At 43.3% G+C, this 18,675-nt stretch overlaps 1 protein-coding gene across 3 annotated transcripts in view; it reads left to right on the forward strand.

Moving 5' to 3' along the window:
• The window catches only part of LOC137616613 (dyslexia-associated protein KIAA0319-like protein), a 175,401-nt gene that overhangs the window by 71,954 nt on the left and 84,772 nt on the right, over positions 1 to 18,675 (forward strand). For all 3 annotated transcript variants that reach the window (XM_068346517.1, XM_068346518.1, XM_068346516.1), the window contains exon 7: positions 14,452 to 14,575. In XM_068346517.1, coding sequence (XP_068202618.1) covers positions 14,452 to 14,575 — 124 coding nt within the window. The remainder of the gene's footprint in view (positions 1 to 14,451; positions 14,576 to 18,675) is intronic.

Raw genomic sequence — 18,675 nt, forward strand, 5'->3', positions numbered from 1 at the left:
CATGCAGAATAAGCTTGCCTCCCTTATGGAAGACTATTCTGCCGATTAGTCCGTTGAGCCTAGCCGTTTATCTCATCGAGATCCTGGCTTTCAGCCAACCTAACGTTCCTTTGTGCGTCCTGTTGACGTTGGCGTAGCTAAGTCACGTCAGTCAGGTTGTTTAGAACCACACTCGATGCGGTCTCGTGTGGATTTTCAGCCACATTTGGACGTTAGGCCACTTGCTGATGCTCCTGTTGATGTTCAGGACGTTCGCTAACAATCGGAGTTGACTTGTTTTGACGCTGTGCGTCAACCTCCGCATTCTAGAGTTGTTTTGACTGCTCAGTCTAGGCGGTCAAAGCAGTCTCGAGTGGACGCTGTGCGTCCTCACGCACCTGTTGTTGTTGACAGTTCACAGACTGTCAAGCAGTTACATGACGTTGCGTCCTGGTCTCTCGCACCTGTTGTTGTTGACAGTTCACAGACTGTCAAGCAGTTACATGATGTTGCGTCCTGGTCCGCTACTAATGCACCAGTGCGTGTGGACTCTACTTGTAAAGCATTGCCACCACAGTAGGTCTCTCCCTTGCTTGAGACTCAGCTATTATCGGACAAGGTTCCTTTAGATGAGGAAGTTGCTGTTCCCCCTCCTACTGATATTCCCTTGAGGACTCTGTCAGACGGAGAGGAGCCTAAAGCTGCTTAGCCCTCTATGGACTTTAAATAAATCATGCTGATTTTTAAGGATCTTTGTCCGGATCTTTTTGTAACTGCTGCTCCTCGTTCGCCTAAACGTCAGAGCTTACACTAGGCCTAGCTACTTCGAAGCCGTGGTTTTATAAGCTAGTGCTCTCTCGCTCTCCTAGAGAGCTTTACGTTTGCTAGGCGACTGGTTTATCACCAGGAGGAGTTTGGGGGATACAGCCTTTGCTTTCCCTTCTTTTAAACTGGCTTATAGAGCGAGAGTCTGATATGACACGAGAGAAGTTCTCGGCTTGGGAGTTCCTGCCTCTGCCCAGATAGACTTCTCAAATCTCGTAGACTCTCCCTGGCGCCTGGCCATGAGACGCTCCTAGATTTTACAGGTCAACTTCACAGCTGTTTTCGAGCCTTTGAAGTTTTGCTGTACAATTATGTCATGCATAAACAAGGCTTTCAGGGATGGCTCCAATGATCTGACAGCCACGTTCTCTGCAGGGACAAGTCCCTCAGGGATGGCTCCATGATTTGGCAGCCATGTTCACTGCAGGAGTACGTAAGAGGCAAGTGCGCTCAATGTATTCATTGTCAAGACAAACTTCACGATGAAGTCTACCAGGCTGTCTTGACAGCATTTATGGAAGGCGACTGGATGGTCTCTCTCGACCTTCAGGAGGCATTCTTCCACATTCCTATACACCCGGATTCCCAACCGTTTCTGAGGTTTGTTTACAGGAATGTGGGGTACCAGTTTTGAGCTATCGGAGATCAGAGCCTCCCTGTACTTGGACGACTGGCTTCTCAGAGCCTCTTCCAGTCATCGCTGTCTGAAGGATCTCAATTGGACTCTAGATCTGACCAAGGAATTGGGACTCCTAGTCAATTTGGAAAAGTCACAGCTGGTCCCATCCCAAACTATTCTGTATTTAGGGATGGAGATTCACAGTCAAGTTTTTCGGGCTTTTCCGTCGGCCCCCAGAATAGATCAAGCCCTGCTCTCCATCCAGAAGATGATGAAGAAAGAACGCTGCTCAGTCAGGCTGTGGATGAGTCTGGTAGGGACGCTGTCATCCCTGGAGCAATTTGTCTCGCTAGGAAGGCTACACCTCCGTCCTCTTCAATTCCATCTGGCTTTTCACTGGAAAAAGGACAAGACGCTAGAGGCGGTCTCGATCCCGATTTCCGAAAAGATAAAGTCTTGTCTGACTTGGTGGAAGGACAATATCAGCCTACGAGAGGGTCTTCCCCTGGCAGTTCAGATACCCAACCACGTTCTCTTCTCGGACGCATCGGACTTGGGCTGGGGCGCGACGCTGGACGGTCGGGAATGCTCAGGTCTGTGGAACTCGAGTCGGAGGAGCATGCATATCAACAGCAAGGAGCTTTTGGCAGTTCATCTGGCCTTGATAAGCTTCGAGAATCTCCTTCGAGGCAAGGTGGTGGAGGTAAACTCGGACAACACCACGGCCTTGGCGTACATTTCCAAACAGGGAGGTACCCACTCACTGACTTTGTACGAGATCGCAAGGGACCTGCTCATCTGGTCAAAAGATCGAGGCATCTCCCTAGTAACGAGGTTCATCCAGGGCGACTTGAACGTCCTAGCAGATTGTCTCAGTCGGAAAGGTCAAGTAATTCCAACCGAATGGACCCTCCACAAGGATGTGTGCAAGAGACTTTGGACGACTTGGGGTCAACCCACCATAGATCTCTTTGCAACCTCGCTGACCAAGAGGCTTCCAATCTATTGCTCTCCAGTCCCGGACCCAGCAGCAATACATATAGATGCCTTCCTCCTAGATTGGTCACATCTAGATCTTTACGCATTCCCACCATTCAAGATTGTCAACAAGGTACTGGAGAAATTCGCCTCTCACGAAGGGACAAGGTTGACGTTAGTTGCTCCCCTCTGGCCCGCGAGAGAATGGTTCACCGAGGTACTTCGATGGCTAGTAGACGTTCCCAGAAGTCTTCCTCTAAGAGTAGACCTTCTACGTCAACCACACGTAAATAAGGTACACCAAAGCCTCTACGCTCTTCGTCTGACTGCCTTCAGACTATCGAAAGACTCTCGAGAGCTAGAGGCTTTTCGAAGGATGCAGCCAGTGCGATTGCTAGAGCAAGGAGAGCGTCTACCATTAGAGTCTACCAATCGAAGTGGGAAGTCTTCCGAGACTGGTGCAAGTCAGTTTCCGTATCCTCGACCAGTACCTCTGTAGCCCAAATAGCTGATTTTCTCTTATACCTGAGAAAAGTACGATCCCTTTCAGCTCCTACTTTCAAGGGCTACAGAAGCATGTTGGCCTCGGTCTTCCGGCATAGAGGCTTAGATCTTTCCAACAATAAAGATCTGCAAGACCTCCTTAAGTCTTTCGAGACCTCTAAGGAGCGTCGTTTGGCTACTCCTGGGTGGAATTTAGACGTGGTCCTAAGATTCCTCATGTCAGACAGGTTTGAGCCTTTACAGTCAGCCTCCCTGAAAGATCTCACTCTTAAGACTCTTTTCCTGGTATGCTTAGCCTCGGCTAAAAGAGTCAGTGAGCTTCATGCCTTCGGCAAGAACATCGGGTTTTCGTCAGAAAAAGCTACTTGTTCTCTGCAACTTGGTTTCCTAGCCAAAAATGAGCTACCTTCTCGTCCTTGGCCTAAATCTTTCGATATTCCTAGCTTATCGGAGATCGTAGGCAATGAACTAGAAAGAGTCTTATGCCCTGTTAGAGCTCTTAAGTTCTACTTAGCTCGTACTAAACCTTTACGAGGCCAATCTGAAACGTTATGGTGTTCGGTTAAGAAACCATCCTTGCCTATGTCAAAGAATGCTTTGTCATATTTTATCAGATTGTTTATACGAGAAGCTCATTCACACTTGAGTGAGGAAGACCGATCTTTGCTTAAGGTTAAGACGCACGAGGTTAGAACTGTAGCAACTTCCGTGGCCTTTAAGCAAAATAGATCTCTGCAAAGTATCATGGACGCAACCTATTGGAGAAGCAAGTCAGTGTTCGCGTCATTTTACTTGAAAGATGTCCAGTCTCTTTACGAGAACTGCTACACACTGGGACCATTCGTAGCAGCGAGTGCAGTAGTGGGTGAGGGCTCAACCACTACAATTCCCTAATTCCATACCCTTTTAATCTGTCTCTTGAAATGTTTTAATGTTGTTTTTATGGGTTGTCCGGAAGGCTAAGAAGCCTTTCGCATCCTGGTTGATTTGGCGGGTGGTCAAAGTCATTTCTTGAGAGCGCCCAGATTAGGGGTTTGATGAGGTCCTGTTGTATGGGTTGCAGCCCTTGATACTTCAGCTCCTGGGGGTCTGTCAGCATCCTAAGAGGATCGCTGGGCTCCGTAAGGAAGACGTACTTACAAGGCAGAGTAATCGTCTAAGTCGACTTCCTTACCAGGTACCTATTTATTTTGGTTTTGTTATATTGATAACTGCCAAAATGAAATAAAAAACTCTTAGCTTATACGATGTAAACATTTTTAACTCTGGTCTCTACCCACCTCCTTGGGTGTGAATCAGCTATTATATATTCACCGGCTAAGTTAAATATTTAAAAATGATATTTTAATTATAAAATAAATTTTTGAATATACTTACCCGGTGAATATATAAATTAAACGACCCTCCCTTCCTCCCCAATAGAGACGCAGTGGGATGAGAAGAAATTGAGTCTTTGTTTACATCGAGAGTGGTATCTGGCCGACAGTTGGCGCTGGTGGGCACACCCGCAACCTGTATAGCGATCGCTGGCGAGTTTTTATTGTATGTGTCTTTCGAGCAACAGAGTTGCAGCTATTATATATTCACCGGGTAAGTATATTCAAAAATTTATCTTATAATTAAAATATCATTTCTTGAGTTAAAAAACTGAATGGAACCAATAAAGAAATTAGGATGATATTTATCTCACCTTACCTGCCAGACCATATAAGGATCTGTCACCTAAATATTTCTCTTAAAAACTACATCCTCGGCCTGTCCAATGTTAGAAATACTATGATTTTGGGTATATTAATATCAAATGCACTAATGACCAAAGATGTTTCAAGTGTTCAAAGTTCCATGAATGCTCTACATACTGGACAGAAGATAGATTTTGTTTTCATTGCAAATGCGCTCATTCTCCAAATTCATGACCATGTCCTAAATATAGTCTGGAACAAGCGATCATTGAAACAGCAAATAATGAACACATAACATTTTGTGCACCCAGGCAAAATCTTATGGTCAATAAATAAGTCCAAGGATCGACTTACTCTAGCATTTTGTTCAATCCACGTGATTTGACTTCTAGTTCCAAAACTGTCTAAACTTCTCACAGGTCCTAATTCACAGAAATATGATTACTCCACCTCCAGAGTATCAAGTCCCTCAAAACCAACATATTCTAGTACCTCTGTCATTGCTCCTTAATGTTCAACTAGACACATGTGTACCAATAGGGCAAGTCTAAAAGGCTTAAAGCACTGGGACTCAAAATTATGTATATAAACAAAAAGCTCAGATTTGTAACAGAATTTGGGTTTGAAACACTAGTCATATCTGATAACTCCAAATTGTAGTTCAGAGGCCCCTGGTAGAGATTATAGATTTTGATCTGATAAGAAATCTAGCTTCTTTGGCAAAGGCTGATATATTGGAATTTTATAATCATCGTTGGGCCAAACATTTCTTTACAAACAGTTACAGACCAATTTTACTGATCAAATGTGTTTGCAAATTACTGGAAAAGGGGTAAATTACAGACTGAACAGGTGTTTATATTGTAATAACATTTTATCCACCTTGCAATTTGGCTCACAATCAGAGTGATTTACCTTTGACTCTCTTACGTATAAGTTTTGATTGAAAGCAAATAATACTAGCTATATTCTTGGCATGCAGAAGGCATACTATACTACTTGGAGACATTCATTACTAAAATATTTACATAATAATGATTTTCAATATTAAACTTAGCCGGTGATCATATAGCTGTCAGCTCTGCTGCCCGACAGAAAAACCTAAGGACAAAATACGCCAGCGATCGCTATACAGGTGGGGGTGTACATCAACAGCACCATCTGTCGAGCAGGTACTCAAGTACTCCATGTCAACACAGAATCAATTTTCTCTCTGTCGTGCCACTGGCAAGACCTACTAAATACGCTGTTACTAACTGGATTTGTTTTCACAACTATTTGGTGAAGTACACTATTCCAGTTTTGAGCTTTCGCTATGCAGGGGTTTTATCTTCATTTCAAAACTTGAACTCGTTTTGGATAGATTTAATTATGGTGACAAAGAGAGTATAGACTCTCTTTCACTTTTAAATGGCCGACCCTTCCCTTAGACGGAAGTGTGTTTAGGTTTTTAGTAATTTTGCTTAACACGTTATAGATCTATATTTTTTATATCTCTCCGCCTTTATTAGGCCTCTTCGATTAACTTTCCATTTATTATAAACATATAAAAATAAATTTTTATGTTTTGTTTATATGCGACCTTTCCTGATAGTAGGCGGTCCTAACTTGGAACCGAAGTTAATCAACGTTGAGCCCGTTATATCGTATTTAACCTTTAAAGAATTTAAAACTTTTTAGATTTAATGTTTTATGAAAGAATTTCTTTGATAGTCTCGTACTGTTTTCAAAGATGAACTAACGTTTAGTTTTTTTAGTCTACGCAGTTGTTGACGTTCAGGACGTTCAACATGCGCTCTATCGTTACGATAGAGAGAGAGTGTATCACGGTTTCACTTTGCAGTAAGAGTAAACCGATTCTGCCGTTTCGTTCATTCTTTCTTAGCTTAAATGGTTTAAATTCTAAATTAAAGGAACTTTTTATTTGGAAAACCTTTCAGTTTTTTCCTTTAGCAAATACTGTAACATGTTTTGACGATATATAATTGGGCTCTTCTCTCAGGTGCGAAATCAAGAGAGAAAGAGAGAGAGAGATAGAGACGGAGGGAGAGAGAGGAGAAAAAACGTTTCGTTCAAGCGGGTAACGTTGTTCTCGTTTTACTCTCCTCCCTAGTCGCTGTACGGGGAAGAAGGTAAAACGTTTCTAGGGTTTTATTCTTGTTCCCAGGCTATGTGCGGTGAGAGATTGTAAACGTAGTTTATTTGAACTAGTGTTTAGTCTCTTTCCCAGCCACATAATTCTTTATCTTTATATATGTTTTCTGTTGCATTATACGACTGTTTTCGCAATTACTACCTTTTAATGAAGGGTAGGATTGCGTGTTTCAGGTAGAAATCAGTAAAAGTTTCGATTTCAGTGAAATAAGTGCATAACAGAAAATCGAAGTGATAAAGTGATATGCGCAAAGTGTTACAGTGTTGCATCCGAGGGTTCGTCTGTTCGTGCCTGTCGTTCACCTAGTCCGGGACCTCTTGCAAGCTCCCAAGCCCAGGGGAGAAGTAATGTCGAACGACTTATGGGTTCGTCAGGCCTTGATCAACGAACAGACGTTTTTCCCTCCGTGGTTTCGGGCGTATCTACCCAAGATCGCCCCACCCACACAAAGACGAGAGAGCCCATTTACTTCTCGTCTGCGGAAGAGGTTTCTCGTAAGAAACCTTGGACCAAGGTCTAGCAGCTTATTAAGTGCAAGTCGGTCCCTTCCGCGCAAGTCCAACGGCCCAGGTGTAGCCACTGGGTCAGTTCGGACTCGCTGCAGTCTTCCGATGACTGCACACCTCCTAAGAGAGGTAAAGCGGTACCGCAACAGGCAGTAACACCGTCTGTTGCCGCACCTGCTGCTGTAGACCCTAAGTGGTCTTTGCTACAGTCTATGCAGACACAGTTAGCATCTTTTTTGCAGGAGTATCGTGCGGAGCAGGTTGACGCTGCACCCGTTAGCCTACAACCTACCACGGTTGTGCGCCCAGCAGACGCTGTGGCTGCCTGCTCCCACACTCCAGCTGTGAGAGCTCCTCCACCCATGCGCAGTCGACCCTGCCAGACGCATGCTGACGTTCACAGACGCACGGAACCCTCCGTTGACGTGCGTGTGCTACCACAACAACAGGAGGGTGGAGTTAAGCTGCCGTGTTTTGACACGGTGCGTCAGCCTCCGCAACCCACTGTGGTTACCGCCACTCGCCCGCAGCAGTCTAGTCAGTCAGGAGTTGAGGCTTCCCCACACAGCTTTGGTTGTTGCCAGCTCACAGACTGTCTAGCAGTTACATGACGTTGCCTTCTGGTCTGCTACTAATGCACCAGTGCTGTATGTCCTCACGCACCTGTTGTGGTTGACAGTTCAGTTTTTTGACAGTTCACAGACTGTCAAGCAGTTACTTAACGTTGCCTTCTGGTCTGCTGCTAATGCACCAGTGCTGTATGTCCTCACGCACCTGTTGTGGTTGTCAGTTCAGTTTTTGACAGTTCACAGACTGTCAAGCAGTTACATAACGTTGCCTTCTGGTCTGCTGCTAATGCACCAGTGAGACCCTCACTGAGATAACCTAGCTTTTCTCGGACAAGGTTCCTGTAGATGAGAAAGTGCTGTTCTCCCTCCTACTGATATTCCTTTGAGGACTCTGTCATTTGGAGAGGAGCCTTAAGCTGCTTAGCCTCCTATGGACTTTAATTAAATCATGATGATTTTTTAAGGATCTTCGTCCGGATCTTGTAACTGCTGCTCCTCGTTCGCCTCACGTCAGAACTTACACTAGGCCTAGCTACTTCGAAGCCGTTGTTGTTAAGCTAGTGCTCTCTCGCTCTCCTAGAGAGCGTTACGTTGGCTAGGCGACTGGTTTTTGCACCAGGAGGAGTTTTAGGGATACAGCCTTTTGATTTCCCTTCTTTTTAACTGGCTTATAGAGCGAGAGTCTGATAGGACACGAGAGAAGTTCTCGGCTTGGGAGTTCATGCCTCTGCCCAGGTAGACTTCTCAATTCTGGTAGACTCGCCCAGGCGCCTAGCCAGGAGACGCTCCAGTTGTTTACAGGTCAACTTCTCAACTTTTGTCGAGCCTTTGAAGTTTTGCTGTACTATTATGTCACACATAACAAGGCTTCCAGGGATGGTAAATGGTTCCGCTTCAGTCGCTAACCCCGTCTGTTGCCACACCTGCTCCCGTAGACCCTAAATGGGCTTTGCTGCAAGACATGCAGTCCAAGCTTGTGTCCTTGATAGAGGACTTAATACGGAGAAGAACCTTCTGGCCAACAACCTTCCTACCGGTTGGTTGTGCGCCCTGTTGACGCTGAGGTATCCTACTCGCGTCTGCCAGTTGAGGTGGTTCCTCCACCGATGCGACCCAGTGTGGGTTGCCAGTCGCACGTTGACGTTAAGCGACGCTCGGAGGTGGTTGTTGACGTTCAGTGTGTCACTAGGAAGACGTTCAACAACCAGCAGAGGTAACTTGTTGTGACGCAGTGCGTCAACCTCAGCAACCCGGTAGGGTGTTGACTGCACAACCCAGACAGTCTAGACAGTTTCGGGTTGACGCTGTACTTCCTCGCGTCCCCATGGTTGTTGACAGTTCACAGACTGTGCAGCAGTACCATGATATTGCGTCCGGCTCCGTCACGCATCCACCAGTGCGACCGGATTCAGCGAGTCAGACGTTGCCCACTCCGTTGCCGTTTCCTCATCAGTTTCGGATGAGGAACCCTCTGATGAGGACGTTGCTGAAGAAGACGATCAACCCCCAGCCCTGCTATCCATCCAGAAGATGCTGAAGAAGGAACGCTGCCCAGTCAGGCTGTGGATGAGTCTGGTAGGGACACTGTCATCCGTGGATCAATTTGTGTCACTAGGAAGACTACACCTCCGTCCTCTTCTATACCATCTAGCTTTTCACTGGAAAAAGGACAAGACGCTAGAAGCGGTCTCGATCCCGGTTTCCGGAAAGATAAAGTCTGGTCTGACTTGGTGAAAGGACTGTATCAACCTTAGTGAGGGTCTTCCCCTGACTGTTCAGACTCCCAACCACGTTCTCTTCTCGGACGCATCGGACGTAGGCTGGGGTGCGACATTAGACGGTAGGGAATGCTCGGGATTATGGAACTCGAGTCAAAGGACAATGCATTTCTACTGCAAGAAGCTAATGGCAGTACGTCTGACCTGGAAAAGCTTCAGGTCTCTCCTTCAAGGCAAAGTGGTGGAGGTGAACTCGGACAACACCACGGCTTTGGCGTACTTCTCCAAGCAAGGAGGGACCTACTCTCTGACATGGTACGAGATCGCAAGGGACCTCCTCACCTGGTCAAAAGGTCTAGATATTTCACTAGTAACGAGGTTCATCCAAGGCAACTTGAATGTCATGGCAGATTGTCTCAGTCGGAAGGAACAAATAATTCCAACAGAATGGACCCTCCACAAGGATGTATGCAAGAGACTTTGGGCCACCTGGGGCCAGCCAACCATAGATCTCTTCGCAACCTCGATGACCAAGAGGCTCCCAATATTTTGCTCACCAATCCCGGACCCAGCAGCAGTTCATATAGATGCCTTTCTACTAGATTGGTCACATCTAGATCTATATGCATTCCCTCCGTTCAAGATTGTCAACAAGGTACTGCAGAAGTTCGCCTCTCACGAAGGGACAAGGTTGACGCTAGTTGCTTCCCTCTGGCCCGCGAGAAAATGGCTCACCGAGGTACTTCGATGGCTAGTAGACGTTCCCAGAACACTTCCCCTAAGGGTGGACCTTCTACGTCAGCCACGCGTAAAGAAGGTACACCAAGGCCTCCACGCTCTTCGTCTGACTGCCTTCAGACTATCGAAAGACTCTCGAGAGCTAGAGGCTTTTCGAAGGAGGCAACCAGAGCGATTGCTAGAGCAAGGAGAACATCCACCTTTAGAGTCTACCAATCGAAGTGGGAAATCTTCCGAAACTGGTGCAAGTCAGTATCCGTATCCTCGACCAGTACCTCTGTAACTCAAATAGCTGACTTTCTCTTATATCTGAGGAAAGAACGATCTCTTTCAGCTCCCACTATCAAGGGTTACAGAAGCATGTTGACATCAGTCTTCCGTCACAGAGGCTTAGATCTTTCCAACAATAAAGATCTACAGGACCTCCTTAAGTCTTTTGAGACCACGAAGGAGCGTCGTTTGGTTACACCTGGTTGAAATTTAGACGTAGTACTAAGATTCCTTATGTCAGACAGGTTCGAACCGCTACAATCAGCCTCCCTGAAAGATCTCACCTTTAAGACTCTTTTCCTGATATGCTTAGCCACAGCTAAAAGAGTCAGTGAGATTCATGCCTTCAGCAAGAACATCGGATTCTCATCCGAAACGGCTACATGTTCTACAACTTGGTTTTCTAGCCAAACATGAGCTGCCTTCTCGGCCTTGACCAATATCGTTCGATATTCCAAACTTATCGTATGGTTGGAAATGAACTAGAAAGAGTCTTATGTCCTGTAAGAGCTCTTAAGTTTTATTTTAAAACCTTTACGAGGCCCGTCTGAAGCTTTATGGTGTTCAGTTAAGAATCCATCTTTGCCTATGTCAAAGAAGGCTTTATCCTATTTTATCAGACTGTTAATACGAGAAGCTCATTCCCATCTGAATGAGGAAGACCAAGCTTTGCTGAAGGTAAGGACACACGAAGTTAGAACTGTCGCAACTTCCGTGGCCTTTAAACAAAATAGATCTCTGCAAAGTATATTCGACGCAACCTATTAGAAAAGCAAATCAGTGTTCGCGTCTTTTTATCTTAAGAATGTCCAGTCTCTTTACGAGAACTGCTACACTCTGGGACCATTCGTAGCAACGAGTGCAGTAGTGGGTGAGGGCTCAACCACTACAATTCCCTAATTCCATAACCTTTTTTAATCTTTCTCTTGAAATGTTTTATTATTGTTTTTGGGTTGTCCGGAAGGCTAAGAAGCCTTTCGCATCCTACTTGATTTGGCAAAGTCTTTTCTTGAGAAGCGCCTAGATTAGAGGTTTTGATGAGGTCCTTTAGTATGGGTTGCAACCCTTCATACTTCAGCTCCTAGGAGTCGCTCAGCATCCTATGAGGATCGCGAGGCTCAGTAAGGAAGACGTACTTGAAAAGGCAGAGTAATTGTTCAAGTCGACTTCCTTACCAGGTACTTATTTATTTTATGCTTGTTATTTTGAATAACTGCTAAAATGAAATACAAAATACTTAGCTCATAATAATGTCAACATGTAATGCTGGTCTCTACCCACCCCCCTGGGTGTGAATCAGCTATATGATCACCGGCTAAGTTTAATATTGAAAAATGTTATTTTCATTAGTAAAATAAATTTTTGAATATACTTACCCGGTGATCATAAATTAAAGGACCCTCCCTTCCTCCCCAATAGAGACCCAGTGGGCAGAGGAGAAAATTGGTTCTGTGTTGACATGGAGTACTTGAGTACCTGCTCGACAGATGGCGCTGTTGATGTACACCCCCACCTGTATAGCGATCGCTGGCGTATTTTGTCCTTAGGTTTTTCTGTCGGGCAGCAGAGCTGACAGCTATATGATCACCGGGTAAGTATATTCAAAATTTATTTTACTAATGAAAATAACATTTTTTGAGAGCACTTTCTTATTGTTATAAATTTTATTTGGTGGAAAAACATTCCTAACATACAGAGAACATTTATTCCAAATCTTACAGCATAGAGATATAATTATGGGAAGTGCATTAAAGATCGTATCCATCAAATCTCCAACAAAGAAGCTCTTCAGTCACAGTGATAAGTTTTTAAAGAATCACGAACCGCCATTCCCAATAAGTGCAAATAGGCTACTAAAATCTATAGACATCAGAATGACCACAAAAAGGGAAGGTGTTTTTAGCCGTGAAATCTTTAATTGAAAGATTTTCTAAAGGTTCTAAACTTGAAATTTTTAAACATTGCCAAGCTACATACAATTTCCAAAGGATAGACCTGACTTCTATAATACCTGAAACGGATACTTGAGAACAGGATTAAGCTGGGATCTGTATCCTTTAATTGGGCATACTGATGTATGTAGAAACCATTCGTTTGGAAATATCTGACTTCATCTCCATTACTTATATGCTAACATGCTTGATTTTTTGGAAATTAACAGAGAAAGAAGGAGCATTCCTCTTAAATTTGTCATAGTGAATAGTGCCTCTGTATCCAGACTGTGCTCTTGTTCCCCCGTTGGTTCTGTACATAGGCACTGCCACAGTTTTCCCTACCACCAGTGGTTGATATTCCTGAAGACTTGAATGTTGGTAGAAGCTCCCAGTAATTAATATGAACATTTTAATTGTGTGATGTCTATTTCCATGACAGATATAAAAGATCTAGTTTTTCCTCATCTTTCTTGTGAAGTGTTTCTGAATAGAGCTTCTTGTGAAGTGTCTCTGAACAGAGAAAGGTGTGAGATTTTCATTTCCAAGGAAATTAAGTGGGATAACTACCACCAGCTCAGCAATTGAATTTGGTTCTTCATCGCTGGAATAGAGATTGTTTGAAGATCGACTATTCTGTTCCAAATTAAGTTGAGGTGATTGATTGATTTATAGTTTTCAGGCATCCTGAAGGTTGAGGTGAAATTGAAATATCTCCTATGTAGGTGTCCCATTGAAATGTATCGTTAAGGATGGCATGGTCCATAGAAGTCTCATCCACATCCAAACTAACAGACTTAAACCTTCTGAACTTTTACAACATGCAAAGAAAAGACTGAATCCTCTTTTTTGAAAAAAGCCTAAAATGGATAGTTGCTGTTATCATTCCTAATATAGAATCTTCTGAGTATGACCCAAAAGAGACTTCTTAAAACTTAAAAGAGGATCCCCAACAGCTCCAGTAGCCTGAGCAACTGAATTTGTTGAATCTAAATCCAATGAATCGTCCAGGTATGAAAGAGCTCTTAGCTTCAAAATCCTAAATCAATTTGAATTGGAGACCATCATCCCATTGAACGCTTAAAGGGTTATCCTAAGACTGAAACATAGCCCTTGAATTTGTAAATCTTTGATCCATTGACAAAACAAAGGTATTTTCTCAAACTAGGATGAATAGGAAAGTGAAAATATGCATTTATAAGGTTTACTGAAAATGTATAAACTTTCTTTGTTGGCCTAGAATCGACAAGGGTGTTTCCCAATGAAAATTTTTTCGAAATATAAACTAGTTGCGGTTCGAGACTTCTTGAATTGGGCTCCAACCTGTTGGTGCTTTGGAGACTTGTACTAGCCTGTTGTAAAGTCCTGGATTATAAGGGTTATCTTTAATTTTTTTATTTCAATGATTTTAAGTAATACACAATTAATGAATAAAATTTCTGTTTCTATTTATAGCAATATTTTTTAGTTAAGTTTATTTTTTAACACATTTAATATTGAATATTATCTATTTTCATACTTCTCAAATTTATTTGGGTCAGCCTAATAAGATCCTAGTTCAACACTTTGAGTCAGATAATCTCTTCCTTTTGATAATTATGATCCATATATGGGCTTAGAATATAATACCTGCTGATATATAAAAAAAAATCTTGTTACAATATTTATCAACTATTCATAAAAAGTTGGGAAAAAGTTTTTTTTTTTTACTTGATCAGATAATCTAGATTTAAGGTATGTCTCTTGCATAGTTTGCTGGAATTTGGAGTTGAAGAACCAGCAGATGATATTCTGTCAGTATTAATGCACAAGTTAAAGTAAAAACTGACCACTTTATTGATATTCAAGTAGAATAGATAATGGTATTTGTATATCACATAAAGTTCTTTTATTTGTTCAGTTTGTAAAATTATCCTAAGGTCATGTTTGGGTATCATGAAAATGATCAACCCAACTGAAGTTACAGTATTTTTTTAGGTTGTTAGTGAAAGATGAAGAGGGCTTAGAGGGTAATACAACGACTTTCCTTAGTGTTGTGAAGGAGACAGATTATCGGCCTACTGCAAATGCAGGGGGTGACCAAATTGTATACCTTCCGCAGGTAAGAAATTGAGACATTTTTATTTTTCCACCATTTTTTAGTTGGGAGATATCCTTTTAAAGAATCTGTGTATGGTAAGACATACCTTAAGTATTGTGGGTGAGTTGCCTCATGAGGCAATCATGCTATGCTACTTACTCTATGGCATTACTTATGATAGCTCAAATTTAAGTTGCCAAATTCCTCTAGATACTCGGCCTCTGTAAAGAAAATGGTAGTGGACAGGATGCTTCATACAGCTAGGAGAATGTACTGTATGTCCCCTCTGGATCCCTATGTACTCAGCATTCAGCTATTGACTTATTCATTTGAGACTAGTTTCTTGATTCACATAATATTTCATAGACTTCTGAGCTGTTTTAACATTAAAATGAACTTCACAAACATTTTTGTTAGTACTGTAGATCAATGTTATATTTGTAATTTAGTGCAATTTTGCATTTGTAAAGGAATAACTTTTTCAGTTAGTGCAGTGCAGCATTAGTATAAATTTTAAAAGATCGCTGGTCGGGAAAAGGATTTTCTTTATATATGATTTGTACTTGTATCTTCTAAAGATAGTGAAAGGATTTTGTAATACTGTAGCATACTCCCTACACTGAAAAAATGAAATAATCCAAAAGACATAAACAGTTGATGGAGTAAGAATTAATTTTTTTTATGAAATAAAGAGGTATCCAAATAATTCTGTAAATTTGAGTATTAAGTCCACATCTTGTATATGAAGTTCGATTCGGTTAATAGTTGAATGTAGAATTTCTATAGCATGAATGATCTCTCTATATGCAATTTTTTTTTATTTCCTATGATTTATTATATCCAAACAAAATGACGATAAAATGGTATACAATTTACCCAATATCTCTCTCTCTCTCTCTCTCTCTCTCTCTCTCTCTCTCTCTCTCTCTCTCTCTCTCTCTCTCTCTCTCTCTCTCTCTCTCTTCATAGAAATTAAATTAAGAACCGAATGTGAAGTGACAGGTGCAAACATCAACACCATAGGAAAAAAACATGTCCATACTAGTAAAGGGATTTTGACGAAGGAAAAATCTATTTCTGGGCGAGAGACCTGTGCCGCCCAGTGAAATGCTCCTTAAGCACCATTTCAAAGGAATATAACTGCTAATATTACCAGAGAAAAAATGTAAAGGAATGCTAGGTTGAACTAGCTCGCTCACCTAATGGTGTCGGTATAGACTGGGGCGAAATACCAGAGGTCTCGTACCATTTAGACTTCTCCTCTTCGAAATCCCCCAATAGTGAGGTGCCGTTCAACCTCCCCTGCCTCGCAGACCAGTACTACTAACTCAACCCACGCTTGCCCATCACTCCTTACAGCACCCTTAAGTTTGGGGTCTGAACAGGGGGGGAGCAAATAGGGTGGGTTCACTGGGCGGCACAGGTCTCTCGCCCAGAAATAGATTTTTCCTTCGTCAAAATCCCTTTTCTGGGCTCAATCCCTGTGCCGCGCAGTGAAATAGTACCAGAGAAAACGAACCCAAACTTTATTAACTATACGGGAACGAATTAAAATCAACATAACAAACAGTGGTTTAATCAAAAGTTAACGTAGAAGACGGACGTCTTAAATAACATCAGCATGATAAGGTATAATATCCCAGGAAGGGAAGACAAAAGAACATTAACTTTAAAACAAAACCAATTAAGGTCAAACACTGGAACAAATTACATACACTTGAACACTAAAGAAATACAGTTCGTATGGAAGAATAAATTGAACAATGATAATAAAATGGCAATGTTACGAACTAGGAACACCCATGGGTGTGATACAACAAACCGAACTCAGGTAGGAACTGTAAGTGAGGCAGGTAAGAGGAAGAAGGTGGAAGATATAGGATTCAGGGATTAGTTAGAAGGAATTTGTCCGGGGGATACCACGCTCCCTGCAGCTACGGTAGCGAGTTGAAGGGCCTCTAATTGTTTAAGATAGTGCCGCTTGAACACTGAGGGGGATTTCCATCCGGTATATTTAGAGATATCTGTAAAGTTCATATGATGGAAAAAATTTATTGAGGTCGCTACCGCCCGAATGTCGTGGACGTGAGGAAAAGACTCTGGATTGGCCTGTTTAATAAAATACAAGATCTGTTGTCTGATCCCTTTCAAAGTTATAGTCCCTCCCCGCTCCCTGATGAACAAGGGTCCCGAGGTCTTATAGGAAGTCCTTGATAGAAAGGACTTTAGAGTGGTAACCGGGCATAGGGAAGGATCCTGAAGGAGAGGGATGATTTTCCAGGAGGACCATCTATTCTGAGGGTCTTCATTTTTGGCCAAGAAGACCTTGTCTGGGGAGAGGAGGACCTCTCCTGACGGAAGGAACTCTATGTGGCCTGGATCCCTTGATAAGGCAGCTAATTCCGAAATCCTGGCGCCAGATGCCAAACTCACGAGAAAGAGAGTTTTCCTGAGTAGAGGGATATACTCACATGAATCGTTGACGGTTTCTGACGCTAGTTTAAGAACATCATTGAGAAACCAGGAAATCGGGCTAGGACGAGAAGATGGTCTCAGTCTGGCACAGGCTCTTGGGATCGAAGCTAGCAATGAATCTGTTAGATCTATATTAAAGCCGATTAGAAAAATCTTCTTCAAGGCAGACTTGATGGTAGTAATAGTGTTGGCTGCTAAGCCCGACTCAAACAAGGTTCTGAAAAAGGTTACCGTTAGGTTTAGTGTCATAAAGTCAGTACTAGAATCTTTCAAAAACTTAGCTAGTTTTTTGACCGCTGAGTCATATTGACGAAGAGTGGAGTCTCTCTTGTCAGATTCTAAAAATAAAGTATTCTGGGGGTCTATGTTAGCCCCTTTGCGTGCCGCAAACTTCATGAAGTCCATAAAGTTAGGGTGGTCTGAATGTTTGAGGAAGCGAACACAGTGCACGTTTGTACTATCTGGGTCAAAGTCGGGTTGGGAATCTGGTGAGGGTGGAGATTCAGCTCCAGTAAAAGAGGAAACCAATTGCTCTTGGGCCAATTGGGGGCCACCAGGGCTACTTGACCTTTGAAGGTTCGAAGTTTGTCCAGCACTTTCATCAGTAGGTTCACCGGTGGGAAAAGGTAAATCCTTTCCCAGGCGTTCCAGTCGAGAGACATGGCATCCGTGGCGTAAGCCCGAGGGTCCAGGTTGGGGGCCACATAACATTTCAGCTTGTGGTTGGATTCCGTCGCGAAGAGGTCTACCTGGAGATCCGGCACTTGGAAGAGGATCCATTGAAAGGATTTGCGATCTAGTGACCATTCTGACTCCAACGGTACCGTCCTGGAGAGTGCGTCTGCCACAACGTTCCGAACTCCAGCCAGATGAACGGCGGATAGGTGCCATTGGTTTGAGGCCGCCAGGGAGAAGATTGCCACCATCACGTGATTGATGGGACCTGACTTGGAGCCCCCTCTGTTTAGACAACGGACTATGACTTCGTTGTCGAGGACTATCCTCAGATGTTGTTTCTTGGCCGGGGAAAGACGTTTCAAGGTTAGTAAGACAGCCATGGCCTCCAGGACGTTTATGTGAAATTGCTGGAACATTGTGGACCAAAGGCCCTGAACTTTCCTGTGTTGGGAGTAGCCTCCCCAACCTGATAGGGAGGCATCCGTGTGGATGACTATCCTTGGAGGGGGGTACTGCAACGGAACCGATTTTGATAGGCTCTTGGCGGTTGTCCATGGGAGAAGCCTCTTCCGAAGAATGGGAGGAAGGCGTGTCTTCTTGTCCCGACGTTTGGTGTTCGCTCTGGAGCGCCAAACTCGGTTGATGTCTTTCAGTTTCGCCTTCAGAAGGAGGTCTGTCACTGAAGCGAATTGTAGGGACCCTAGAATCCTCTCCTGGTTCCTTCTGGAAGTTACCTTTTCCCCGAGAAAGCGTTTGGTATTTTTCGCAATCTCTATCCTCTTGGACCTGGGGAGACATAGAGTGTGAGAACGTAGGTCCCACCGTAATCCCAGCCACTGAAATTTGGTCTTTGGTGTCAGACGAGACTTTCCGAAGTTTATCTGGAATCCCAGAAACTGAAGATATTGGATCACCTTGTTTGTTGCCTTGAGACAATCCTCGACGTTGTCTGACCAGATTAGCCAATC

Source organism: Palaemon carinicauda, chromosome 22 (genome assembly GCF_036898095.1).
Source record: "Palaemon carinicauda isolate YSFRI2023 chromosome 22, ASM3689809v2, whole genome shotgun sequence".
Taxonomy (NCBI): domain Eukaryota; kingdom Metazoa; phylum Arthropoda; class Malacostraca; order Decapoda; family Palaemonidae; genus Palaemon; species Palaemon carinicauda.